The following is a 27,734-nucleotide window of genomic DNA, read 5'->3' as shown; positions in this document are numbered from 1 at the left end:
CATTATCTAACATACATACTAATCCTATAAATTTGCCTCCCAGGTGTGGTGGTACATGCCTGTAGTCCCAGGATTCAGGAGGCTGAGGTAGGATGATCACCTGAGTTTGAGGCCAGCCTAGGCTACACAGCGATTTCAACACCAGCCTGAACTACATAGTAAGACCCTGTCTCAAAAAAAAAAAGAAAGAAAGAAAGAAAAAAAGAAAGAAAGAAAGAAAGAAAGAAAGAAAGAAAGAAAGAAAGAAAGAAAGAAAGAAATTGCCTCCCCATAGCTTTGCATCATGTTGAAAACTGAAAACTAGATTAACACTGCTGTCAAGTAGACCTAGATATCAGAATGTTGTGTCTTGCTGAACTGATTTTAGTCTAGCTCTAAGCCTAGGCAAAGCCCTAATAAAGAAATAGCAGAGCCAGGGAAACTATGTGGAGAAGAGAAACAAAACTCCCCTAAGCTGAGCTTGGCAGGATGTTTGAGTGAGTAATCTATCACAGTGGCAGGAATTGTACACATTCAGAAAACTCTAAAGTTGGCAGAAGTCTACAGAGCAGAACAAGCTCAGAAAGGTTCACTGGAAGAGGCTGTACATGAGGAAAGCTAAGGTGATAGAAGGAAAATGTTGTGTCCTGGGCAGAATACAAAGAACGGCCTTGGTAAGAATTTTGAAGTGGTGTCAAGAACAGAAACTTGGTTCCAAAAGATAAACCAGAGTTTAGGGAAAAAATCTCTTAGTTTCCTCATCTATAGAATGAACATCATAATAGTGTATGATCTACAGGCTTGTTGTGAGGGTCCAATAAATCCAACTTTTATGGCTTTCTTTCACTGATACACAGGGAATTTTCCACTACTATTACTTTGTGGGACTATTGCGCTATGGATTTCTCTGGTCAGCACCAGAAGGCTATAGAACATATGCATTAGCTACTATTTTCTTTTGAATGCAAGAAATAATTACCAAGCACCTGACCCAAGGTAAGGGATACTTAACCTCCACAGCACTATGCCATCCCCAAAGATAGACAGCCACCCTTCCTACTGAGAAGACCTTGGGGGAGGGCAGCACAGAAGATCTGAAGCACAAGAGCTATGAGCACAAGGACTAGAGATGGGGGACCCAAATCTAAGTGCTTTGGACAGACCTATCTTTATTTCTAAAGCAGTAGCACCAACAAGATTCCCACCAAAGGAAGGTTTTGTGTATTTGGCATAGAAAGCTTCCCTGGGGTTAACTTGCAACTTATCTCTTCCTCCTGTCTAATATCCACTAATGGCAATTATCTTATCCAATCCCTAGAACATCCCTGGAAGGACAGCAGAACAGAACCTGTAGTCTTTATTGTACTAAACCTTATAGCAGTCTGGAAATGACTACAATGCTATAAGCCAAACTGATGGGAAGATCCTGGTCAGAGCTGACAGTGCACTAATTAAAATAAAAATTCATAAAAGAAGATGAGAATGCTGACAGAAATGTGCACAGAAAAGGCCAGGCTCTGGAGGTTCCAAGTAGGAACAAGGGCTCCATTGGCAGCTGCCCTAGAGGCTGTGTGTGTTACACCCTTACAGAAAACCTGTCTTCATTTTTCCCATATCCTGAGATCTGTGGAAGACAGATTCAGGGTGGTGGTCTAATTAATCTGGTGGGAGAAATTTCAAAGCAGCTCAAATGTGCAGGTTATGGCTACAGTGAAAATCAGGAGCAAAAAGCCAATGTGAAAAGTTCTCAATTTCACCAGGAAGGAAGCACCAGCAAAGCTAGGGCCATAGAGAACATGTTGTTGAAAGGATTAACATTAAAAAGAAGTGAACTATGTTGTATCAGGAAATAGGGATGATGGTTTGAAAGCATCTGAGAGATCAGTATGATCCAGCCACTTATAAGCTCAAGGGTATAAAGCTGTAAAGCCCTCATTTAAGAAGAGAGCCCTATGTGCTCTGCTTGAGAAGGGTAATTAAGGAATTGGTTCCTTGAAATTCATTTCACAGTGCTTAGCCGTCCAAACACTCAGAGGTCTCTGCGGTCATGGCCCAAGAGGGCCTGGCTATTGCTTGACCTAGTAGCAGACTTTACATCATCCATGTGGAGTTGGCTTTACAGACATGCAGAATGCAAGACTTATGGGCTTATGGAGGCTTCCACCCAGATCTCAGAAGGCAGCCTGGGAGGCTAAGCAGTGTGCAACAGAGAGGTAAGTGTTTGAAACAGTGAGAGTCAAATAGAAATTGCAGTAGAGACCATGGGGAGTTGGAGATGCCAGAAATATAGAACATCTGTTGAGAGAATCTGTAGGTAGTAAACAGAACCATCCCATGAAAGAGACTACGAATGCTGCAACCAGCAATTTCAAAGGAGTGGGGCCGCCCAAGCTGTTTGGATCTCATCTTTCACTGCAACCTGTCCCAGGTATTAAACAGAGAGCTACAGGATTTAATGCTTGCCATGCTGGGTTACAGTCTTGCTCTGGTTCTATTCCTTTCTACCTTACTCTGGAAGGAATGTTTGCCCTGTGCCCCTGTATGTTATAAGTGCTCAGCTTTCTTTTTGATTTTTACAGTGTTTTACACTGAAGAGTTTGACTTGAGTCTCAGGGGAGACTTGGATTTGGACTTTTCAGCAATGCTGAAACTATTAAGATTCTGATGACTCATAGATTAACTTTGCATTATGAGATAGATATGAGCTTTTTTATGTTTTAAATCTTAAACATCCTCCAAGGTCTCATTTTCAAAGGTGTTTCCTGGTGAGAAGGGGTGGGTCACTGGAGGCACGACCTGAAAGGCTATATTCACATCCCTGGTTCCTCTTCTCTGTACTTCCTGGCCTTCGCGTGTGAGCAATTTTCCTTCACCATGCCCTTCCACTATACCACTTCAGCCCTGAAGCCAGCTAACCATGGACTGAAACCTTGTACAAAATAAACCTCTCCTCCGTCAAGTTGTGTCAGGCATTTTGTCCCAACAATGGGAAAGTGACTACGACACACATCATGAAATGCAAAGTCAAGGCCCAGATGCAGGTGCTTTGACTCCTACGTCCAACTTTGTCCACAAATCACACCCTGTCATGCGAGCCTGGCTTTGCCCTCTATTGTGTTTTTGTTCATATAGTAAATAGCAAATAAAATTTCACTGTTTAATTCAGCATACGCATTTCTGAGTACTCACTGTACTTCCTTGCTAGATGGCATGATGAGAGTGAAGAGCAAATGTAAGTAATCAAAACACCACTAAAAATAACTCCAAAATATCTCTTGAATCTACCTGCTGCTGCAGAATCACTGACTCAACCTCTATTTATACTACTGCCTCAAATATTGCAAACATTTCTAAGAGACATCTGTCTCTAGTTGCCCCAGCCCTCCATCATTTTTAAAATATACACTAAAAATTTGTGTTTGTTCCAGGTATGATGCACACATCTGTAATATCAGCTACTCTGGGTGTGGAGACAGGAGGATAACAAGTCTGAGGCTAGGCTGGAAAACTTAGTGAAACCCATGTAAATCAGTGGTAGAGTGTTTGGCTAACATGTATAAGCCCCGTTTCAATCTGCTGTACTAAAGAAGAAAACCTGTTGTTATCTTCATCAAAAAATTTACATCTAGATATTCCCCTAAAGACTCATGCAATTAAAGATAAGGCTGGGGCTTTGGAGGTGACTAAACTATAGGGGTGTATAGCTGACTTGCTCTTAGGAGCGGGTATCTGTTTGGAAGAGGCAGATCACTGTGGGCATGACCTGAAAGAGTGTATCTTTCTTTCTGGCTCCTCCTTCTCTCTCTGCTTCCCGGACAGCATGATGTGAGCAGCTGTCCTCTGCCAGACGCTTCCACCGTGCCATTTCTGCCTCGAAGCCAGCTGACCATGAACTATATCCCTGGGCCAAAGTAAAAGTCTCCACCTTTAAACTGTAGGTGCCTGATACCATGCCTGAGCAATGAGAAAAGTGACTAAGACTCCAATCGCATTAGGAGAGTTTTCAAATCCTGAAAGCACAGTCGAATTTCTAGGGAACTAATGCACAGATCTTATACCAGAAATCTCAGCATCAACTGATTTGCTAGCTTGACTGAATCTATCATTCTCTCTCACCCTTGTCCTCTCTCTCTCTCTTGCTCTCACTCTTTTTCTCTTCCTCTCTCTTCTTTCTTCCCTCCCTGTCCGTCTCCTTTCGATCTCCATGTGATGCAAAAGTTAAGTTGAAAATCCCTCCTGAGCAGTGCATACAAGGCCCTTTACAGTTACCATCCACATTTTCTGCCTCATATCTCTGTTCCCATTTGTACTTTAACCATTGTCCCACTTGTTGCTCTAAGTAGCTTTAAGATATTGGTTATTCCTATTAGGCTGTGAACACATTAAGGGTAAAAACTCCATATTCCTAATATCCAGCATGGAACTTAACAAGTGGATAATAGCAAGGAATATTTGTTGAGTGGGAGAATGGATACATGTACAGATAGACGTGTGGGAGGGTGCATCGATGGATAGTCTGATCAGAGTACATGAGGCTGCAAAAACAAAAGATCTTATGGCTTTATTGTCCTACTATTTGCTTCAGAAAATTGTTCACAAAGAAGATAACACAAACTCTAGATGCCTAAATCCTAAAGAACTTTAACTCAACTTTTTCTGTCCCAATTAGATCCTCACATCAAAAGTCTACATACATTTAAGTAGACCACCAAACCTTATAAATTTGTACCCTTAAATTATCTCATCCAAGACCATAGTCATTGTCCAGTATGTACTCTCCCTATTTCAGTAAGCCATAAACTCAGCTTTGTTTGACCAAGGGGCTGTTCTAGTTGTCTTTAGAGAATGTTGAATATCAAGCCTATATTCTTTTCTCACGTTACAGTGTGGTTTGGGGTACGTCAATGTGATGTCAAATGTCTCTAGAGGTAAGCTGAGTCCAGTGATACGGTCACACGTCTTCCTCATAACATCCTTGGAAGAATAGTGTGTCCTATAGAGATTGCTATAGCCCTTGTTTCCCCAAGAATCTCAAAGAAGTTCATTTCTGCCAAGTAGAAATAGATACACGATTAATCGCATCACTTCTGAAAGTGGCAGAGGAATGGATTTCATAGCTTCGAGTACTGTGCTGTCAGAGCTAGCATTCTCCAAATGCTATGACTTTATCACAGCATCACATAAGTGCAATACTACGGGAAGACTGGTGAAAAGACTGTTAAATTTGCCGCTGGTTTCCTAATTAAGAATTTAAAATGCCTCCCAACTGCTGATTTCTTTATTTGACTTCATTAGAAAATCACACACGGGTGAATTCATAATTACTCTTAAATTACAAGCACTTGTTTATTAATGTTACCAAACTGAGAGTTAGTACAACTGTCTGTGACATGTCAGTTTCAAAATGCTGTGAAGCAAACTGTTATGCTGGGTTAATTATGTTTAACTTTTCCCATTTAGGATTCTAAAGGATACAATTCATGCAGAAGCTTGGAATATGCTGTCCTTAAGCTGCAAACGGAAGAAAAAAATATACCCTGTTCTCTACTTAAATGGATAAAAGATAAAAAATAAAAACAATTAATTTTTGAAAATATTTTAAACCAAACTGCATTCTACTTTAAGAAAATCTGATTACAGAATAGATCTGCATTGGAAAATCTTTCCAAGAAAAAATCTGTGATGCTGGTTTCAAGCAATTCGTGTTGCCTGAATGTTAAAGATATCAAAAAGAGGTTTAAAGTTAATATGCTAAGTCTTTAAAGAAAGACCTTACTCAATTTCTGTTCATCCATACATATTGGGGAATGTATAATTTTAAAGATATAATTTGACACTCAAATAATAAGTCTTCATTTACCAAACAATACAGAAAAAAAATGAAAGAAAGGTAAGGTCTCCTATAAACTTAAGATAATTGCTTTATCCTTGTCAGGTTTTCATAAAACTAGATTTGTAATCACTAAACAGGGTCCTGCAGGAAATAATTCTGTAGCCTACAGGATTTTTCTAATTTGTACATAATTGACTAAAACATCCAAAATGAATTATAAAATGTTGTGAATTGGAGAAAGAAATAATATGATTATTAAGACCCTGGGGCAATGAATCAAACCAAAGTCTTTGTTCTACATAGAACAATACAGTTGAACAGTGACTACAGTGTATCCTAGCAACATAATAAGGTCTTCACAGCTAACAAAGAGCATACAGTGGTTAAAGCAAATAACTGCTCCTCTCTATTTTTGTATTCTATTCTTTGTTCTGCCAACTTGTTACCTTCAAAAATCACTAATCTATCCTCATGATTCTAGGTCTCTTCATAAAATTAAAGCAAGTATTATGGGATGCTTAGAAAGAAGAGCAACAATATGGATTAAGTAAGATTAGTTTATGGTCAATTCCTATAAACTATAGTTAAATTTATAATCAATCAAAAAAGATGGGCCAGGGGCTGGGGATTTAGCTCAGCGACGCAGTACCTGCCTGGCAAGCACCAGGTCATGAGTTCGGTTCCTGGTACTGGAAAAAAAAACAAAAAAAAAGATGGGCCAGGGATATAGCTCAGCGTCACAGCACCTGCCTGTCAAGCATGAAGTCGTGAGTTTGAGTCCAACTACCAAAAAAAGAAAAGAAAAGAAAGAAAAAGCCTGGCATGGTGGTGTATACTGGTAATCCCGGCACTGATTTTCATGAGTTCAAGGCCAACCTGGGCTATGTAGCACGGTCTTGTCTCAAAAAAAAAAAAAAGAATAAACCAAGGAAATAGGAATGTGTCAACAAAACCTCACACCTCCCCTTAACCATCAACACAATTTCACAGACACTGTTTGTTCATTAGACATCCTCCAGAGGTCAGTCTTTCCTTATAAAGTGTTCTCAAAGCCACACACACAGAGCAATAGCGACTATTTCACCTCTCCATTCAACTTCTGTCTCCCTACTCCCCTCCACTTGCCTTGACAACTTCAAAAGAAAAGTAAAAGCAAGGGACAGACTCTGGGGCCACATCTGTCTCCTTCTCAGCTCCCGTCCCCAAGATGTGTGTCCTCCTCTTAGTCCCACCTTGTCATAGAAAGGGTAAGCTAGGCCCTACAGCCTCCCACCGCTAAGGCCGCCTCTGCCCATCCCCAGCCAAAAGAATGGTTTGCACTTGGAATCCCTTCCTGGATGAGACATAAAATTATTCTGTCAGAAGAATCCACTGAAATTTTTTATCTTTTTTAAGGGAATGTTATTGTTTTCAGATAAAAACATCTCTTTGTGCTCCTCCAGATTCATTTCTCACTGGTGAAGAATCCAAGCCAAACATCGCAATGAGCCTGAGTACACGCCGCTGCTAAGAACGACGCTCACAGCGCACCAGTGGCGTCCCCTTGGAGGCCAGTCTCAGCTTTCTTTTCAGAAAATGAAAATCTATCTCAGAGAGAAACAAAACATGCATTTGCAAATTAGTTCCCTTGCAGTTAATATATTGTTGCTAGGATGTAATGCTCTAGTTTTCTTTCATTATTTACAGTCAGTGCATTAATATCCCATGAAATGTTTCTTCTGAAATGATTTTAATCTTCTTATTCAGCTTCTTCAAAACTCAACCACTTTGCAGTAATGAACCGCTTCCCCCTAATTAACTGTTCATGGGGAGCTCACACTCCCCTGAAAGAAAATTATTAGCAATGTGAAATGTTCAAATGATCCCAGTGTGGGGTATGGATACCAGCAGGCTGAGGATACACAGTTCCATCAATTCTTTCATAACCACAAGCTTGAAGTATGAGCAGCAATACCTTCTAACTGGTACTATAAAACCCGCCAAACAAATACATACGTGTCCCAAGCAGAACCCTTCAACCCTGGCTAGGACTCAACAATAAACACTAGAAAGATATTCATTAAATCAAATAGCTCTAATTGAAAGAAACCATCAGTCACTGTTAAAGGCTGGAGATGAAAAGATACATAAGCCACCGTCACATGTCTCCAAATCTGACAGGTAAGCTGTGGAAACGCTGCAAAAAAGTTATTTCTAACCAAAAGTTCTGTGCACGTGAAAATATCATAAACCTTTACAAGACTGTCACATAAGTAGATTCAGTGGTTCAGAACAGTAAGAAATCACTTTGAGCTACAATAAGCTGAGCAGGCTCCACAATTTTAAAGACATTTAAGCAAAGTTTGGATGAAAGGATGGGCACTGAGCAGTTACAAACAGAGGAGGGCATCTTCAGTAATTCTCAGCCACTCCTTTACTGAGTGTAGATTATGTGAACCGCCATCTTGGGGCTTTATTTACACTAAGTTATTTAGACTTCAAAACTGGCAACTGATAGGTTTTGAATATTGATTGTTTTTTCCTTTTCAAAAGAAAATAAGTATAGAGATTTTACACCATTTTTAGTGGCAGAATCGTAAACTGGACCCATTCTGACTCTTAATTCAATCTTCCCACTCAGAATGGAGGAAATTGAGTGAGAAAGAACCTGAAGACTAGGCCCTGTAAGTAGATAAATTTTCCTATAGAAAAGGGACAAGAGTGGATTTTGTCTTTTTTTTAATTTTTATTTTCTTATTAAAACATGTTTGCAGTGCATAATGCTTACACACTTAGTGAGGGGTCGGCACATGCGCATAGCGCATCTTGCTTATTTTTCATCTCTCCCACCATCTCTTGGTCCCCTTCCTGTCTGCATAGATCTATTTCCTACTTCCCATTATCCATCTTTTATTTTTCTCTCTATTTATATTTTGGATTTCTCACATAAGGGGAACCATGCAGTATTTAAACTTGTACATGTGATTTATTTCACTGAACACTATGATCTCCAGGATGGACTCGGGAGGGCTCTAAACACCATGCAGTGTGGAGTCACTGTTTCATTTAGGAAGTTTATTTTGTTGTTGAGTCAAAATCTATTGGAAAGAGGGGAAATAGGAAGATGAGAAACAAATAATTCAACATGCAAAAGCAGTTTGTACTAGCTCAGTAGCAGTAGAAACAGAAAAGATATAGATGTGAGAAAAACAACAAAAGACCCATCAGCAAAATTTGGCAACTGGCAGAGACTACTCACCTCTGCATTCGCTCTTCTTCCAGGACACACAGGTATGCAACATCTCCCAGGCACCTTTGCAGCTACATTGGTCAAACTGCCCAAGTCCCAGCCAAAGAAGCATAAGACTACGCGAGAATCAGGGAACTACCTCCTGGTCTGACCCAAGATGCTCCCATGATCTCGCCCCTCCCATAGCAATGGTACAATCTATCAGACAGTAGAACCAAAGAATGGAAGGAGCTCGAGTTCTTTCTCCCTGTTCAGAGGAGAGCTCCCCACTGGCCAGGAACACTTGTTCAGGACTTCATATAACTAAGAGAGGTACTGCTATTATGAGCCATTATCCATATTCCTATCTATTTTTATCTAACACAGCCACAGATCAGATGTAGAGATATGATTAAGTAAGGAGAGTAATTCCAATCATTTGTACCTCAGTGATGGGAGTGGTCATTTTTAATAGCAAGTTGGTAAAGGATAAATAAATGGAAGAATTAATTGACAATTTTCCCTTAAAATTAAAACTTCTCAAAAAGTAGACAATAGTGCAATAGCCAAGTTGAAAGATCTACCATGTAGTTCATGGTACAGGGTAGAGGGAAGATAAGGCAAGGATGGATATAAATATTTGAGAGTTGCTGCAAAAGATGACATTAACACTACAGAAGCTGCCTTGCTCCCAGAGGTGTGGAGAGAAGAGGATGCCATAACAGAGTTTCTAGAGGCAAAAGTGCGGGTGGAAAAGTCCACTAAACTTCATGAAAGCCACATGAGCAGAGCTTTAAGAACAAGTGGTTACAGGCTTGGGAGGAGTGGAAGTGACATCCAGAACTTACATAATGAAAGTAAGCCTCTGCTGTTTATAAGGACTGAAACACAAACACAAAAGAGACTTAGAATGGGGATCCCTACACCCTAGTTCTTTCACACAATAAAAGCAGAGGCTTTCTTTAATACAGGCGTGCAACTGAAGCGCCCCCCAAGCGCTTTCTTTGGATTGGCAATGAAGTGAAGAGGGACGATGAGACCTTAGGACATTCGGACAGTAGAACTGGATATGGGACTTGTGGTCATAAACTAGCAAACCAGAAAAGACTGTTTGGTGCCCAGCACGGTGATGCATGCCTGGGATCCCAGCTACTCAGGAAGCTGACAGAGAAGGACCACTAATTCAAGCCCAGCTTGGGCAAATTAGAGAGACCCTGTCCCAAAAAAAAAAGTAAAAACAAGCTAGGGATGTAGGAGAGTGGTAGAGCACCTGCCTAGCAAGCATAAGATCCTAGGTTCAAATCCCAGTACCACCCCCCAAAAAGCACCCTTGCCAAAGATATTGGTACCATACCTTTCAAAGAGATCAGGGCATTTCTTCAGTTGAGGATCTAAATGGGATTACAATATTTGGTCAGGAAACTAAAATATTTAAATATCTCTGTTGCATATCCTAAGAATAATTATATATGTATAAACATTGATAAAACCACATTAAATCTAAACTGGAAGAAGTGACTACACTACACATTACAAATGTTTGCCAACTAAAGGAAACGACAAGGGGAAAATTGGATAAACTAGAGGTTCTAGCAATTCCCCAGATGAACTAACAATAATTTTTATATTAATTTTTATAAATAACATGTTTAATATTAATGGAACTGCTGTGAATTTTAAAAAGTCAACAAAAGTGGAGGTTGTTTTGTTTTGCTGTGAGACAGGGTCTTGCAATATAAGCCAGGCTTGTTTGAACTCTCTAGGTAGCCCAGGTTGCCCTCAGACTTGTGATCTTCCTGCCTCAGCTTCCTGAATATGGGGATTACAGATGTGCACCACCATGTCCCAATGAAATTGGTTCTTTTAAACTATCTCTTTTATTACATCATTTAGATCAAGCTTGCTTCACAAACATAAACCTTTTAAATTTGAACACTATCATTTATTGACCAAAGTGCTTTTAAGTCATTGGGTGCTATTCACCAAAAGTTGGTCTCTGGCTTCAACCCCATTTTATAGGTAAACACAGAAAGGCCCTTTGATAATTTACACTGGGTCTTTAACAGCAGCTTGGTGCCATTCTTTGCAGAGCCTACAGTCCATTCTTGGAACTGAGGACTTTCTCTAGGTCTACACCTTCAAACAATATTTGCTACTACTAATATAATTATAACTAAAGAGGGAGCAGCGTCAAAAGCTCCCTGCAAGCAGACCCTCAATGTCAGTAACGCATGAACACTTGGGAGAGCTCCCAAACCGTAAATTCTCCACCTGAGTGCAGTACTGTTGACCTGGGGTCACTAGAGTTCTTCCTGTTGCTGCAGAGAAAAGTAGTATCTTCCCCTTGCCCATCCCAAGGTTCACAGCTGACATCCATCTACCCAAAGATAGACTAGCAAGAGGAAAGCATAACAAATTTAGTAATAAAAATCCCACATGACACCAGAGCCTCCAGAAAGAAAGACCCAGGGAAACGGGAAACTGCCATTCATACCGCCATGCATACAGGTGTGACAGGAGGACCAAAGAGAGTCTAGCGGTGACAATAGGGGTGTGGGCTTAGATGGTCACTTTGTGAGATTCTTCCTGTGCTCTGGGTCTAGGCCAGGGCCTCTTTGGAATCCGCTCTCCGGGAAGAGATAGCAGAGAATTCTTTTATGACCCACTGCAGGAGAGAAAGGCAAAAGCCATCAGAGTACAGTATACCTGCCTCCTGAGCTGCTCAAGTCCCTTCCATTCGAATACCTGGTGAGCGCTCGTGCACGTTCTGTGCCCTGCACCACTATCACAGGCAGTTCGGTTGGACAGTGCCCAGGTCGCTGCTCTAAGATGCACAGCCTTGGAACATCAGAGCTTAGGAAGACTCCGGCAGGTCCTGCAAGGCAAGGCTCTTCAACATCTGGGTTTTCTCTGTCTGTTTTTGTTTGTCTGTTTGTTTGTTTAGTTGTTTTGGGGGCAGGGGGTTCTCTGTCTTGTGCAAACCTTCACATCACCTACCAAGGATCAAGAATTTGGTGCAAGACTGGCCCCCACACTGCCGCTTTCTGGCCTTATGACCTTGAATCTGGGACTTATACCCAAATCTTTCTGTATATAGAATGATCTCTGTAATTGCTACCGAACACTTTGTGTGGTCTATAAATCTCTTCAACTGCCTGATACTCCCCCCTGCCCAAAAAACACTCTTGCAACTTCTATGCAGTTGAAAACACTTTATAGAGCACTTCCGAAAAACTTTTTGCCTAAAAGGAACCTCACCTAACATTTTAACATGTTCAGTTTGGTGTCTCTAATTCCAGCTACTCAGGAGGCTGAGGCAGGAGTATTACAAGTTTGAGCACAGCCTGGGAAATTTAATGAGACTCTCAAATAAAAATAAGAAGTCAGGCACAGTGTCATATACCCATAATCCAGCACTTTGGGAGGTGGAAGCAGGAGGATCATAAATTCAAATCCTACCTGGGCATCTTAAGGAAACCCTATCTCTAAAAAATGAAATTAAAAAAGGGAGTGCCCCTAGGTTCAGTCTGCAGTACTACTAAATAAATAAAACATACATACATACAAACAAAACTGGCAGGGGTGTACCTTAGTAAAGCTCTCATCCAGCATGTGTGAAGGCCCTCGGTTTGATTCCCAGTGCCACTACTGAGAAAGACAGAGATGGAGACGGAGACAGAGACAGAGACACAGAAAGAGAGAGAGAGAGGTACTCTCTCTCATCTGCTCCTATTTGGACAGATGTTGGTGTTGTACATGTTGACTGAAAAAACATAATGGTCCAAAGCACCTGGTGATTTATCTGCTTTTGATGATACATTTGCACTTTACTATTCAAAGCAGCACCTACACACACTGAAAGTGGTACTACTGCTCTGCAGGCTCCATTGTGTTTACTCAGGCTGCGGACAACACTAATTGTCTCATAGATTCCTCTCAGCCTGCACTGACGCAGAGGCCCTTCCGAAGATACCCAGCCCTCAGATCAAGAATCACTGACAGGAGATATTTAGCTAACTGAATAAGTACTATCTTGAGCAAAGTTATTTTCCCTGTAGCTTCCTCATGTGATGAAGTGGAGGGTAAAGACTGCCGCTGGCACAGAGTGACTTGTTCGATGAGGGCGCTCTGATGGCAAACACAAAGGTTCTTCGACTCACCTTCATAACCGGACTGCGTCCTGATAAAGAATGTAGAAAGCAGTTGCTTAAAGGGCGGAACTCATGTTTCATTGTTTGCTTGTTTTCCTTTCTGGAAGCCTCATTGAGCAGAAGAAGCTGAGCAGCAATTAAAAAAAAAAGCAGAGTGGGAAGAGGCAATTCTGCCTTCCCAAACCCAAGAGTTCAGATGAAATTGCATACAAATTGCCGGGGTCTTTCTTTCTCCAGCCTAGCTGCTGTTATTCCTACTTCTATGTGACTTGCATGGCAAATGACGGAACAGAACACAGAGACAAGAAGTCAGGACCGCAAAGACAATGAGCTCCCTGTGTGTATTTGCTTGGGCGAGCTACCGGCTCATCCCAGCCTCCCAAATTTCTTCCACATGCTGCTGCCCATCATACAGGTGGCTTTTAGGAAATTTTTTTTCTTTAAGGCACTGGTTGTCATAGAAACAATAGCAAGTTGTGCCCCCTTCGTGCAGCCAGATGGGAAAGGCTTGCTGCCGCTGTTTGGCCATCGTCCAAGGACCCGGATTGAGAACCATCAGGTTAAAGGAGAGCCCAGAGTTTCTGCCAAGCAAGCAAATCCATACCCCTCAAGTGCACTGTCAAATACTCGCCTGGAATTGAGAGTTAATTAACATACAACCCGAGATGTGGGAGCGCTTTGAAGAAAGGCAGATTGCTCACCCCCAAACTTCCCTCTCTGAGGTCTAATGAGGAAACCGCAACCTTTGTGCACCATGGTTGTCCTCCAGTGAGTAGCAGGGCACACATGTTTAGCCCTCAGCCTGATTGGATCCATTTCATCAAAGGACGCTGTAATCATCTCTAAGAAACTGTAATTGAGCTGGTGATTAAGGTTAGCACTGGGAGAGGGAGCATCCCAAGGACGAGGCTGAGCCGCCACGGATCACACGGATGCCGCGCCGTGGAGGACAAAGCCAGAGGGGGTGCTGTGGCTTTGCTGCAGTTGGTGGCTTCTGCAGCATTCCTGCAAAATGGCCTCTGTCATAAATCAGAAACCCCCAACCATCAACAATAGGTTCTCAAAGGCTCACAATCCCCGCAGGTGCCTCCAACTCAGCAAGTGTCTACCTGAGAGATAGAACACAGCAACCTGGAGTATATTAAGTTCATGTCAGAGGTCCAGGCCCCCTGGGTGCATAGAGAAGACACTCATGAGCAGAACCTACTGGAGGTCTCGCCCCCACTCCTTACACTGTTTTACTCATCATCCCTGAGGTTGAGGGTCCCTGGGGAGACAGATACAGACCGGGGAGCCAAGTTCCAGGATTAGACACTTGAGCTTTGCTGGTAAAGTGCCACCATGGGGTACTGGGCAAATGACATCCCCAAGCAAGAAGTCGCCAAGCAGGAAGTCAAATCCAAAGGAAGGCCAAAAGAAACCGAACAGCTGAGGAATGAAGTCTGTAATTACACGGAAACAGGGCAGGAGGACACATAAAGGCAGGACAAGGTTTCCTCTGGTGGAAAACCCATAGAATCCCAGCACAGGCAGGAGCGTTGATGTGAGGCTTGATTCTGAGACAGAACCCAACTCACCCAGACGCTTCCATGTGTCTTGCTAGGACAAGAGCACACGGGATCGCTTCGGTTAAGTTTTGCCACATGAGACAGTGAACCAAGAAGAGTCCTGTGAAAGCCAAAAGTTGGGAGGCCAGGACTGCTACGGTGGCCCTGTGGGGGGCAGCGACCTAAGCTCCTTTCAGCTTCCCATTTCACATCCAGATGCAGGGCCCTCACCTCCACAAAGGCTCTTACAGTTACAGCCATCACAGCCGCAATCCAAACAGCAAGGCAGAGGAAGAAGGTACGGGTCTATGCTTCCCTTTCTACACAGGCTTGCTGAAAGTCGATCAACACCTCCATATAAAAATCACAGCCAGAATCTATTTATTTGGCCATAACAGGCCATAAGGCATATGGAAAATGTGACCATTGGGCTGTATTTCTTTCTGGTCTGAATGTTACTATTAATAGCTAAAAGAACAAGAGATATTTATGGGTAACCAGAAGTCTCCGATAACCAAGGCATTTCTTCTTGGATTTCTTCTACTGAGCCCCTGAGAAGGTGCTGGCCATGCTCACACATTCACAGCAAGAAAGTCTGTGTGGTTCTCTGACCCCAGGGACAAGTGTCTTCCCCCTGAGTCAGCAGGGCAGTGCTGGAATCACAGATCCAATGGGAAGCAAGGAAGATGTTTTAGGAGCCCCCATCTAGCAGATGGTTCCAAACCCCAGCAAGGAACCATCACCACACAGGGCCTTGGCAGGTGTCACCTGGCTTGAACCACTCTAGGCTCACATCACCTGAGAGCCAAATTTGTCATAGCCCAAGAATTCATCACCGTGGTGACATCGGTTCCCTACATGTCCTATGCCCTGGAAATTCAAACAATAAGAGCACCTCTGCCTCTGAAGATGCTCCCCACAGTGCAGACGGAATCATAGGTAAATCACCCTTAAAGGCAGAGTGATGGTAGATGCTGCTGGTGCATGATGGTAGAATCTTCTAAATCACATGGGAGGCGTGGAAGTCTCCTCCTAAGGCAAAACACCCTGGTGGGATTCGAGTGACAAAGTAAAGTTGGTCTTCATGAAGCAAAAGGAAAATATTTCATGCAGGGGGAGGAGCACATGCACAGATGTAGACCTAAAATAGGTTCTGCTGCCGAGGAGAGGGGGTCCCTGAGGTGCAATCTACATGGAGTATATGGTGGGAAGGTAGGGCTAGAGACTCAGTCTTGAAAAAATAACAATCGTGAACACTTAAATCTTGCCTGCTATGTCCCAGATATGTTCTAAGTGCTTCAGTTATGGTACTTTGTTTAATCTTCATGCTGACTATGAAAGTAAATACTGCCATTGTATAGATAATGAAACCAAGGCCCTGAAAGGGAGGTCACACAGTCAGTGTGGGCAGAGCCAGTCTTCAGATGAGGGTATCTGATGCCAGAATCTGCGCTTTTGATCTCTACATACATTGTCCCATCCTACAGTCTGGTGAAGACAACTACACCAGGGAATCTGAACTTTTCACTGTTGTAGGGAGCTGAGTTAGATAAAATATTACAGGCAGTCAGACAGGGGATTCAGGCACCTCTGCTGATGGCCAGACCTCAAGTCAAAAGATAAAACAAATGCACCCACATACTTCCCAAGGATAAACATCAGGGATAGATATCCTAAATAGGTCTCTATCACCTTGAGGAAGCCAGGAAGAGCCACTAAGCCAGCCCGCTACAGGAAAAGCCCCTGTTCTGTATTCATGCCCACTTGCTACGAGACTCACTTCCCCATTTGATCCTGATTTAATCAATTTTACCTGAGCAATTATACTCCTGACCTTATTGGTTGGCCATAGTTTTGTCCCACCTCATGCCCACCCTGCAAGTCCCAGGTTTCCCACCTTGGACCCACCTTACCTTGTGCATTTGCTCTATTAAAATCCCTAGAAAAGGCAGGGTCCTTGGCAACGCACTGGGGCCCCCTTCTGTCCCTCTCTCAGACCGAAGCTTTCTTTCCCCCGATAAATATATTCTGCTCTTAAACTCCATTGTTCCTAAAATCCATTCTTCAGCTTCAGAGAACACAAACTTGTACCAGATGTCTAGCAGGTTGGGAGTTTCCTTCCCCTGCGTCAGCACCAGAGACATCAGGAGCATTTGCAGGGTGTTACGCTGACTGATGATAGGAACAGACACTTGTCTGTAGAAAGTCTCTCTAGAGGTGTGTGAAGCAGGTCAGAGGGAGTGACACTGGGATACTACACCAGACTAGGACAGATGGGACCCAGTGGCACGTGCATCTTTCCGGCTCATGTCTCTGCTAGGGGCAGATATCTGACTAGATCAGCATCCCGAAGCCCAGCTGCCAGGCAGAATGGATGATACCGAAGCATCACGCCCAGAGACCAAGGAGGCAGAGCAGCAATTTGCATCAGGAGGGGCCAGAAGTCAGCACCCAGAGGACCCAGAAGTTCAGCACTTGGGAGCAAGATTCTGATCTCATGCCCACTGTGAGGCAGGTGAGAGAAGGCGACCAAAAAGTTCCTGAAGTTCTGTGAATTGTGAGCAGGACAAAGGCCCTAGGAGGGGCCAGTGACTCCGTCACCAGAACGGGAGCATGAGCACAGCTTCAACAAGAAGGACAGGCAAGAACCCTGTTGCTAGAGCCAAGTCTTAGAGCTTTATAAAGTAAAAGAAAAGTCAAGCGTGAGCATCTGTGCCCTAACACACGCTCCAGGCTCAAGCACCCACCATCTTGGGACACTGGACAAAGACTTCCAGCCAGACTGAAATACTGCAGCAGGAGGAGGCTCTGGGGCCTTGCCTGGGCTGAAGGAGAAATGAACCAAACAGCTCATCACCCTAGATCCCTGGCACAGTCCTAAACCTACATCAGCTGAAAGCCCCAACCCCGGATATTTTCAGCCCAGGGCCCAGACACTTGGCACATAATGATATAATTAAATTCTAAAAGGAACATGAGTGACACCACCAGGAACCTTCAAAGGTCTCAGCCCAAAGACCTTGTTTGCATTAATCAGAGTTCTCCAGAGAACCAGAGTCACTAGTTTTGGTGTTCTAGGAGGAATTAGCCCTCAGGGTTATGGAAGCCTAAGAAACCCACAGGGAACTGGAGACCCAGGAGAGCTGGTGGTGTATTTAAAATCTGAAAATCCTCAAAAGCAGGGGAGCCACTTTGAGGGTCCAAGAGCTGGCTTTAATGACCCAACAGGCAGGAGAAAATAGCTTCCCCAGATGGAGCACAGAGAACATTCAGCCTTCCTCTGAATTTGTGCTAGTCAGGCCTGAGTTGGTGAGGATGTATCTTCTTTACTCAGTCTACTGGTTCAAAAGCAAATTGCTTCTGGAAACACCCTCACTGGCACACAAGAAACGCTGTCGCTCACCTCTCGGGGCACCCCTTAGCCCAGGCAAGTTGACACCTAAAATTAACCATCAGAGAACTGCAGGCCCACGAAGGCCTTTTAGGAGTGACCCTGCCAGGCAGTCTTTCCCAGCTCTGCTTTGACTACTGAGGCTTCACCCAGCTTTTCAGAGTACAGCTAACACTTGCAGGGCTATAGGGTTACTTAAAACACCAGAACACCAGGACCGAGGAATCAGGTTAATTTTCATGACTGTATGCTCAGCAGAAAGTTAGGACGAAGCTCTAACAAAATAAAATAAAATACCTTGGTTCAGGAATGCTTCTGTGTATGAACAATTTGGTTCACAAACGAGAGCATTTGGCAAAGTTTTGCTTCTGTCTCAAATTCCATATCAAGTGACAAACATGACCAGAGCCATCTTCCCCACACAAACACAAACGCAGCCATCTTCCCTGTTCTGGACTCACAACCAGAAACGAACCAAATGGTACCGACCGACAAACACCAATACTCACGGACCGCCAATTGGAATTTAGGACGAGCCTTTACTCCTGGCCAAGGACTGACTGAGAGCCTCCACGCAAGGAAGGATCAGACCAGTGCTGATCCAGGGACGAGAGCAGTTTTTATACCCTAAAACTGCACCCTGTTTGGTAAACACATGTCACATCTGTAACAATGAAGGAACTTAGGAACAGTAAGTCCGAGAATCCGGGAGGGGTAGAGCATTTAGGGGAAAAACAATACATTTTGGGAGTCCAGGAAGGGCAGGACGTTTACAATGAGTTTACAACCACACATTCCAGAAATGGTAAACATGAAGATCTAACCCCATGGCAGGGGTGGGAACTGAAGAATTAAACTATGGTAAACATGAAGATCTAACCGTACTGCAGGGGTGGGAACTGGGGATTAAACTAGAACCTTTGATGTCTGAGGTGGGACTTTTACATTCCCCAAAACTGCAAAATAAATTAAGTTCGGAAGCCTCATAAGCCAAGGCACCACTGTAGTTATCCCAGCTCCAGGAGTTATTCAGACCCTAGAGCCAGGACAATAGGAACTTCCTCCAGTAACAGGACAAAAGCTGCTCTTACCTTAGAGTGAAGGGCAGATGCATGGGTAGCAATTACTGAAGTAACTAGAGTTACCTCTGCTTCATTATCTTGTAGAACAGAGATTGTGAGATAGAGACTTAACTTGATAATTAAAGAGGCACTGTAATGGGGAGCTAGAGGCTGGGCTTCAGAGGTCCCTGAGTAATTTTTTTTTTTTTTTTTTTTTTAAGGATAATTAAAAGCAGGACAAAATCTGGCGTCTCTGCCTTCATTTGTGTGACTGCCTCCTCCATTACCGTATCAGCTGGGGTCAGATTGCTGCTCAGCTTTGCATGCTGGTATACTAGTCACAAGGAATATCTATCTAATACTAGGAATGCAGATCGCTTTAAACTTATCTAGACTATCTCATCCTTCAAAACTAAAGACACCCAGATAACAGGTACTGAAAGAATTACCATGATTTTCAGAGAAAATCAATTGCCAGTTTTTATAACACCTACCTCCAGCCCCCCTGGAACAATTCCTAGCAGACTCCAATCATTGTCCTAAACCTGCTGTCACCTCCCATTCCAGGAAAATCAGAGCTTTGCAAGTCACTCTAGGAGGAAGTCACCCCCTAGAAAAGCAAGTACCCAGTGGCAGGAACTAAGACTGGCCACTCAACCTGCCCCTCCAGCAATCCCAGCTTTCCCAGAACTTCCAGTCCTGAGATCATGCCGGGCCAGACCCTGGAAGGCAGATCTAAATTCTTTGTCTTTTCCAGTGTAGCCGTGATGATCAAAGGCCCTTTCCTGCCCTTCGTCACAGCCCTTGTCCGGGGGGCTCAGGACAGAGGGCTGAGCCCAGTAGGCTGGAACCTCAGAGCCAGAGGACCGGCCCTGCCTTAGGGCATGATCAGAAAGAACACAAGCACAGCCAGAACTCGACCTCCACACGCAGCAACATTGATGCCAGACTTGCGGTAAGAGTTCGTGTTCTCCAAAACTGAAGAATGAATTTTAGGAACAGCAGAGGTTAAGGGATTTTTATAGAGCAAATCCACAGTGCGAAGCGGGCCCACATGGGAAACAGGGCAACTCGAAAGGTGGGCAGGAGGTGGGACAAAGCCACGGTGAACCAATAAGATTATGAATATAAGTGCCAGGGTAAAATTGATTAAACCGAGAACAAATGGGGAAGAAGTCCTGTAGGGGTTGGGTTAGTGGCTCTTCCTGGCCTTCTCAAGGTCATAGAGACTATTTAGAATATCAGTGCCTGATGTCCATCCTTAGGGAAGTATGTGGTGCATTTGCTTCATCTTTTCTCTTGAGGTCTGGCCCACAATGGGAGTGCCTGTCTCCTCCACAGTTGCAAGGTATCTCCTCTTCTGTACCCGAGAGAAGCACCAAGACGTAAGGCAGTACAGTAGCCAGAGCACAAGCTTTGGGGTTGTTTATTTTCTTAGCAAATATTTCTTGAGCTCCCAGCCCAAGTCAGGCACTCTTCAGGGGATATGGGAAGAAACTGGCATGAAATAGGAGAAAAGTCATTTAATCTTTAATCCTCAATTCTCGGAAATGACAGTAAAATGGAGGTAGTGAGACAAAGTTCCCTATTATCCAGAAAACAACGGAGAAGCTGCAGGATTTTAGACCATTGAAAGGGATGGGCAACGGACAAACAGGTACACAAACCAGGAAACCCGGGGGCAGGGCTGCGGAGCAGCTCGCGGTAGAACTTGCCTAGCGGGTACCAAGGGCTGAGTTCATTCCCCAGGGCTGCGGGGAAGAGAAGCCCCGCGGGAGGGTAAGGAGAGATCAGGACCGCTGTCCACCTTGTTATTTCCTTACTGACTGAAGTCAAGGCAACCGCTCTGCAGTTGCAATCCATCATGTAAACTCACCGCCAACTGCAGCCAACCTGGCCCCAGGGGCAAACGCTCCAAGAGTATATTCCCTTGAATCTCTCAGCACAAAACCAGGCTTTCAAGGACTTCGCTTTTCCCTTCCTCCCTCCCCGCTCACCAGAGCACTCCGCAGGTGCCGCTGGTAGAGACAGAGTTATCACAGCGCAACCCGAGAAAGCGCCTTTGGACATTCCCAAACTTACAAGTGTGTCTCCTGTATACGTGGGCATTTATTTCCGATCCCAGATCCGCACTCCAACGCCCCTCGAGCGCAGGAAATGTTCTCAAAGTTTAAAAACAAACGAAGCCTCATTTGGATTGTATTTTTTGACCTTTTTAAAAATTTTGAGACAGGATCTGGCTCTGTAGCGCTGGCCTGCCTTGAACTCTCCATGTAGCTCAAGGCCGGCCTCCAGCTCTGAGATCCTTCTGTCTCAGCCTCCCGCGCTGGGATGACTAGCCCGTGCCACTACAAACTGGGGGCGGACTGGAATCCACAGAACCTGACCTGGAGCGGTTCTCAGCGGCGGGAACACACCTCAGGTGCCGCCGCCGGTTCTTCGGGAGGGTGATCTACTTCTCTTTCGGGGTGGCTGAGACAGGCGGAACTCCGAGTGCTCCTGTGCCCGCTCCCCAGGTTCCTGCTGCGGTGTGAGCCGGAGAACGGACGGATCTGCGGGGCCGGGAGGGGAAGAGGAGCCCCGACCCGCAGGAGCCCGCTCCGGAGCCCCCAGCGCCCCGCAGCCGCGAGGCCCGGGTGCGGGAGCTGCGCCGGGACGAGCACAGGGGCACCCGGGCAGAGGCCCCTGGGGCGGCCCTGGCGCTCCGGCGCAGAGCAGCGGCTCTCCCAGGCCAAGCGGGCCCTCCGCGCCCTCTGCCGGCCACTCCGCGGAGCGCGGCCGGCCGGGCGAGGAAAGAACGCGCCTTAGGGACCCCATGCTTTTGCTAAAGTTTGCCCCCGGTGTGGTTATCATACTTAGCGTTCGCCAGAACCTCCCGGAGGGCTCGTTCACACAAGATACGCGGGCTCTGCCCCCAGAGTTTCTGAGGGTCTGGGACTACAGCGAGCCCAAATAATTTGCATTTAGGATGCAGGCGGGGCGTCCGGCGCGAAGGCCAGCCTCACAGGCAGGTGCCTGCGCCGGGTGGGGGGCGCGTCACTGCAATCCGTGGGCCGTATCCTGCAGCAGGAAGGTGCTGAGAGACCAGCAAGCTAAAAGGTTACCGCCTGCAGGAGGTTGCAGAAAAGGAAATACCTCTTCGCAGCCACCACTGGGTTCGTGGCTGGGGCCCACACAACAAAGGCAGGTTAATAAGAAAAAAGCACACAAAATTACCTACTAGACCGTTGTGATACGACTGTTCTGACACGGGTACCTTCAGCAATGAAGACCCAGAGCAGACAGCAACCTGTGGGTTTTGTTGTTTGTTTGTTTGCTTCACAGTGCTGGAGACCTACAAGCTCAGCCTTTCTTCTTTTTCATTTCAAGACAGAATTTCTCTGAGTTGCTTAGTTGCCCAGGCTGGCCTCACACCTATGGTCGTCCTGCCTCAGCCTCCCGGGTTGCTGGGATTAGAGGTGGGCGCCACCGTGTCTGCTCCTGTCACCGTGCTTAGGTTTGGTGAGGGGCAGGCGGTCATGGGGACGGAGCTGTGGCTGGACACAGGGGAATGATCCTAAGCAGGGGGACACGGCGAGGCCCCTCTGTTGAGACCCTTCTGGATATTTCTGTCTTCACGCCTTCCCTCCAGGTAAAAGCAGGGCACCTCTGACATAATCTGGCCAGAGAAGGCCGCAGAATTCTCCCCAGGTTTCACGGCCTGCGCCAGGGAGGCAGGTCGGAGGGGAGAGTGACCTTCCTGCTTCTGCTGTTTTCTCAAATGCAGAGGTGCCATGTTCGGGGGTCACAGGTCCTGAACCCCGTGACTGTCGTGCCAGGGAGTAAATGTTGCCCCCCGAATGAGAACCCAGGCCCGGTAGCCAGTGTGCTTTGCCTGGCAGCCTGGCAGCCTGGCAGCCTGCCAAGCCTCAGCCCTGGTGCTGGGCACAGAAGTGCCGCCTCTACCTGCCCCCGGGAGGAGACATTTCCGAAGGGGCTGACCGAGGCGCTCTCCCGCGGGCTCCCAGCCGCGCCCTCCTCTCTCCCACACAGCTGCGCCCAGGGGCACAGGGCGGAGGGCACAGGCAGCGCCACGTAAAGTGCTCGGTTCCTCCTTAGATCCCGGGGCACAAAAGCAGACGTGAGAAAGCCAGGTCTTTCACCCGTCTGCGGGCTTCTCGCTGCCCCGAGGGAGACGGGCTCTGCGGGCTCTGCACCCTCACCCGCGACTTCTGCTTTCTTCTCACTGCGTGCTTTGCATTCTAATGATACTTTCTCCCTGCGCCCTGCTGCCCTTCTGCACCTGTGTGTGTGCGTGTGTGTGTGTGTGTGCGTGTGTGTGTGCGTGCGTGTGTGTGTGTGTGCGTGTGTGTTCCCCGTAGAAAGCGCTCTGCTCGGCTGCCCCGCTGTACCTTTTCCCACCTATCACCATGCTACCTACGCTGAGCGACTCCTCATCCATCGGGGTTCAACTGATGTTTCTGTCTTCGGGGAGACTGTCTTCAGCACCCTCCAAGGCTGAGCAGGACCCCCCACGAAAGTCTCTGGAGGGGAGGAAAACGTTCTTCCTCCACCTGTCCATCCTGAGATTCCCGGCTGAGACCCCAGTAATGAAAGATGGATTGGTAAGAGGACAGCATACACATGAATCTCGTGGTTTACATGGGTGGGAGCCTTCCAAAATGAAGACTCGGAGGAGTGGGGGAAGCGGGTGTTTTTACGACGGTTGTGCGGAGGTGTGACTGGAGGACTAACGGATGTGATCCGAGGTAGTAGCGGGAGCGGATTCAGCCAGGCCGTCGGGCTCAGAGGCTGGTCTGCGTCTCTGCGTCTTCAGAGATGCGGATTCTCCCTGCGGCTGGATGCGAGAAGCCCTCTGGAATGGGGGTTTTTATGAACCCTTTCAAGGAAAAAGCAGCTCCGTTTTACGGTCCGCTGCAGGGGAGAAGGGGTGAGGGTAGTTCCTTCCTGAGTCTACGACCTGCCTCTAAGGTGCTGCACTTTGGGTGGTGTGTCCCACAGCACCCAAGTAGAACATGATCCCTAACACGCAGTATGTCGACCGCAAGTTTATGGTGGTCCCTCCCATTAGGCGCCTCCAGGGAGACTTGTCCTTGTCCCTGCAGCTTTAGTCCACTGCCCTCACCGCATGGGCTGGGCATGACCCTGCGTCCTGCCGCTCCTGGGACAAACCAGGAACCTTCCAGTGTTACGGCTGGAAAGGACGTAACGGTTTCAAAAAGGTGCAGAAAGGTGGCATGAATTGCCCGGCCCACAGTTTCTTAGCAAAAGCAATAATAAGTGTTTCCCAGGTCTTCAGTCTCACTACCCAATGATATTTTCACCACACATGAGTAGGACACTGGCTAAGTCCAACAACAAAAAGGTGGGGCTCAAAGCAGCAAGCTGGGCTCCCCACGGGGCTCACATCTCCCTCAGAAAGCACCACAGAGCAGCACAAGGGGAAAGCAAACCCAGGAGGAGATACACAAATTTACCACTTCTCTGATTTTCATCAAAGGTGGCAAAAACACACATTGAACAAACCACAGTCTTTTCAGGAGATGAAGATGGGGCAATTGAATATCTATACACAGAAGGATGAAACTGGATGCCTGTCTTCTCAGCACATACAAGAAATCAACTCAGAATTGATCAAAAACCTAAGTGGAAGGCCATGAAACTTCTCGAAGAAAACATAGGAGAAACACTTTGATGTAAGTAATAGCTTTTCATGACACCCCTAAAAGACAGGCAAGAAAAGCCAAATTTTACAGATGGGATTGTAGCAAATTAAAAAGCTTCTGCACAGCAAAGGAAACAATAAACAAAGGGAAGAGAGGAAACCTCCAGCGTGGGAGAAAATGTTCACCAACTATTCATTTAACAAGGCAGTAACGTCCAGGATATACAAGAAACTCAAATACTTAAACAACGGAAGGAAAACCTCCAATTAAAAACTGACCAAATTATCGAAATAGATGTATCTTTAAAAAGAATATACAAATAGCCAACAAATATATGAAAAAAGTGCTAAACAGCTCTAAGCAGGGAAATGGAAATCAAAACCACCATACACAGATCACATTACATCCCATTACAGTGGTTGTTATCAAAAAGAAAAAATTGTAAATGCCGGCTAGGATGAGGGGAGGAGGAATGCCTATGTACTGCTGGTAGCAATGTAAGTTAGTATTGCATTATAAAGAGCAGTTATGGAAGGTCCTGACAAAACTAGAAATGGTAGTGTGGCACACGCCTGTTATCCCAGCCAGTGGAATGTGAGCTGGAAGGACCACAAGGTCAAGGCCAACCTGGCAGACGTAACGATTCTCTGTCTCAGTTCCCTTGGCCTAAAAATTAGCACACGGTTCACAATCCCACTACAGAGCCCGTCCAAGGGAAGTAAAATCAGTGGTCAGCGAGGTGCATGTGCTCAGTGTTCTTCACAGTACCCAAGATCCAGAAGCAACCCATGTGTCCTTCCACAGAAACAAGAATAAATAAGATGTAATTCCCACACATAATGACACAGTACCCACCCGTGAACAAAGGATGACGAGCTCCTGCCACAGCGGCCATGGGAATGGGGCTGGAGGATCTGCTATGCAAAATGAGCCAAGCACCCTTAAATGAATACCACATGCTCTCACACACGTGGAAGCTGAAACGATGACTTCAGGAAAGTACAGTGTACAGCGGTGGTCACTAGAAGTTAGAAAGGGGAGTGAGGAGCGTGAAAGGCGTCTGGATAACATGTACCAAAATACAGCGTGTAGCACACACTGTGATAGTAGCACACAACAGTGCATTTTAAAATATTAGAAGAAACTTAAGGGGCTGGGGATTTAGCTCAGCGGCACAGCGCCTGCCTGGCAAGCGCGACATTGTGAGCTCGAGTCCTAGTACTGGGAAAAAAAAAAAGAAGAAGAAGAAGAAATTTTAAACTTCCCAACACACACACACAATGATAAATGTTTAAGGAGATGGAAATGCTGATCTGATCATTATCCATTTATATACATACTGAATTATCACACTTTACCCCATAAATAGGTGCAATTATTATGTGCCAACTAAAAATAAGTACCATGTGCTGTTCACGGTGGCATATCCTTGTAATCCCAGCCACTGGAAGGCTGAGGAGGGGGAAGTGTGAGTTTGAAGCCAGCCTGGGCAACTCAGGGAGACCGCTGTCAAAATAAAAAGTTTTTAAACTGCTGGGGGCTGAGGCATGGCGGGCGGGCACTCCCGTAATCTTAATCCTCGGGGACAGTGAGCAGAGGAAATGCAAGCTGGAACCCGACCTGGGCAATTCAGAGACTCAGAGAGACCCTGCCTCACATAAGAGAGAATGTGTTTTAAATGCTGGGGATGTAGCTCAGTGTAAGGTTAAGTCTGGGTTAATCCCTGGATTAAATCTCTAGCAGTGAGTGGATGAGTGAGGGCATGGATGAGCGAGTGTTTCTGAGCCTGCGAGCAGGCTCCAGGCTCAATCTCTGGTACCACAAAGGAGGACATGGTGGGGAGGCGGCTCCGCGATGCAGCACTTGTCTACATGCTTATAACTGGGTTCCATCCTCAGCACTGGAACAAGAAGTAAATAAATAAATCTAAAAGCAAGAAAGAAAAGTTACAACTGTTACAACTGCTGGTTGCGAAGGTCAGGCCACCAGCCGCTGTATTGCCAAGCCCTGGCGAACTCGTCTTCGAGCCGGGTGGACCGGGGTCAGATCTCCCTGCAGGTGGCAGCTCTTCCAAAACCTCGCGCCTCCTGTCTCTGCCTTCCACCGGATTTGCCCGTCAGGAAGCCTCTCTGCTCCCCAGTCCTCTGTCTTCCCAGCGCCTGCATGAGGGGTCAAGGACCCCCAGCCGAAGCCTGCGAGGTGCCCAGAGGCCCCAGGGGCAGAGGGCCTGCGATCGATGGAGCCCTGTCCCGGAGAGCGCTCGCAAGCCGGATTGGCCCACAAGCGTGACCGTGGGAGTCCTTTACACCTTTGACCCAAACACACACCGCAAGGCATGAAGCACACGCAGACGCGCGTGAACTGCATTCCCGTTCACAGCCCCCGCAGGGGCAGCGACTGGGGTGCGGGCAGCCTCGGCCCTGCCCGCTTGGTCCGGACCCTCGTCCTCACTTTTGTTCACGTGGTTTTTCCTCGCGCTTCCCAGCGGTCCCCCCCACACACACATCCCCGCTGCTGTCCCCCTCCTCCGGACACCCCGGGCTGAACTGTGCCCGTTCTGTGAGCGCACAGCGGCGTCGCTGCCTCAGCCTCCCGCAGGCAGGCGAGCTGCGTCCACGGTTTGTTGGCAGCTGTGAATTTTTGTAACGCGAGGTCCTTTGGTGTCTGTGACAGTGCGCAACTTCAATGTTCGTAAGTCAGACTTCCAGTAATGAGCACCAAGCCCAGAGGCCCAGTCAGTGAGGCCCAAATGTGGCCTTTCTGGGCAAAAACAGGAACCGTTAAAAGCACCGCCTGTGCCATTAAGGATCAGGTACTGTTCTCCATTGCTAAACCTGGTGATTTAACAATATACCACACGTTCTTGCTTGCCTTCCTACCTGGGAAGAATTTCTAAAA

General features: G+C 46.1%; 1 protein-coding gene across 1 annotated transcript in view; it reads right to left on the bottom strand.

Moving 5' to 3' along the window:
- The window catches only part of LOC106148988, a 57,977-nt gene extending 34,366 nt beyond the window's left edge, over positions 1–23,611 (bottom strand). Inside the window, exons 1-4 of the mRNA XM_013516402.1 lie at positions 23,562–23,611; positions 23,116–23,263; positions 22,387–22,426; positions 21,588–21,973 (exon numbers count right to left, since the gene is read on the bottom strand). Coding sequence (XP_013371856.1) covers positions 21,588–21,973; positions 22,387–22,426; positions 23,116–23,263; positions 23,562–23,611 — 624 coding nt within the window. The remainder of the gene's footprint in view (positions 1–21,587; positions 21,974–22,386; positions 22,427–23,115; positions 23,264–23,561) is intronic.
- Between the last annotated feature and the right edge of the window lie 4,123 nt (positions 23,612–27,734).

Source organism: Chinchilla lanigera, unplaced genomic scaffold (genome assembly GCF_000276665.1).
Source record: "Chinchilla lanigera isolate Chin_1 unplaced genomic scaffold, ChiLan1.0 scaffold00034, whole genome shotgun sequence".
In the NCBI taxonomy this organism is placed as follows: domain Eukaryota; kingdom Metazoa; phylum Chordata; class Mammalia; order Rodentia; family Chinchillidae; genus Chinchilla; species Chinchilla lanigera.
This window is presented reverse-complemented; position numbering and strand designations above follow the sequence as displayed.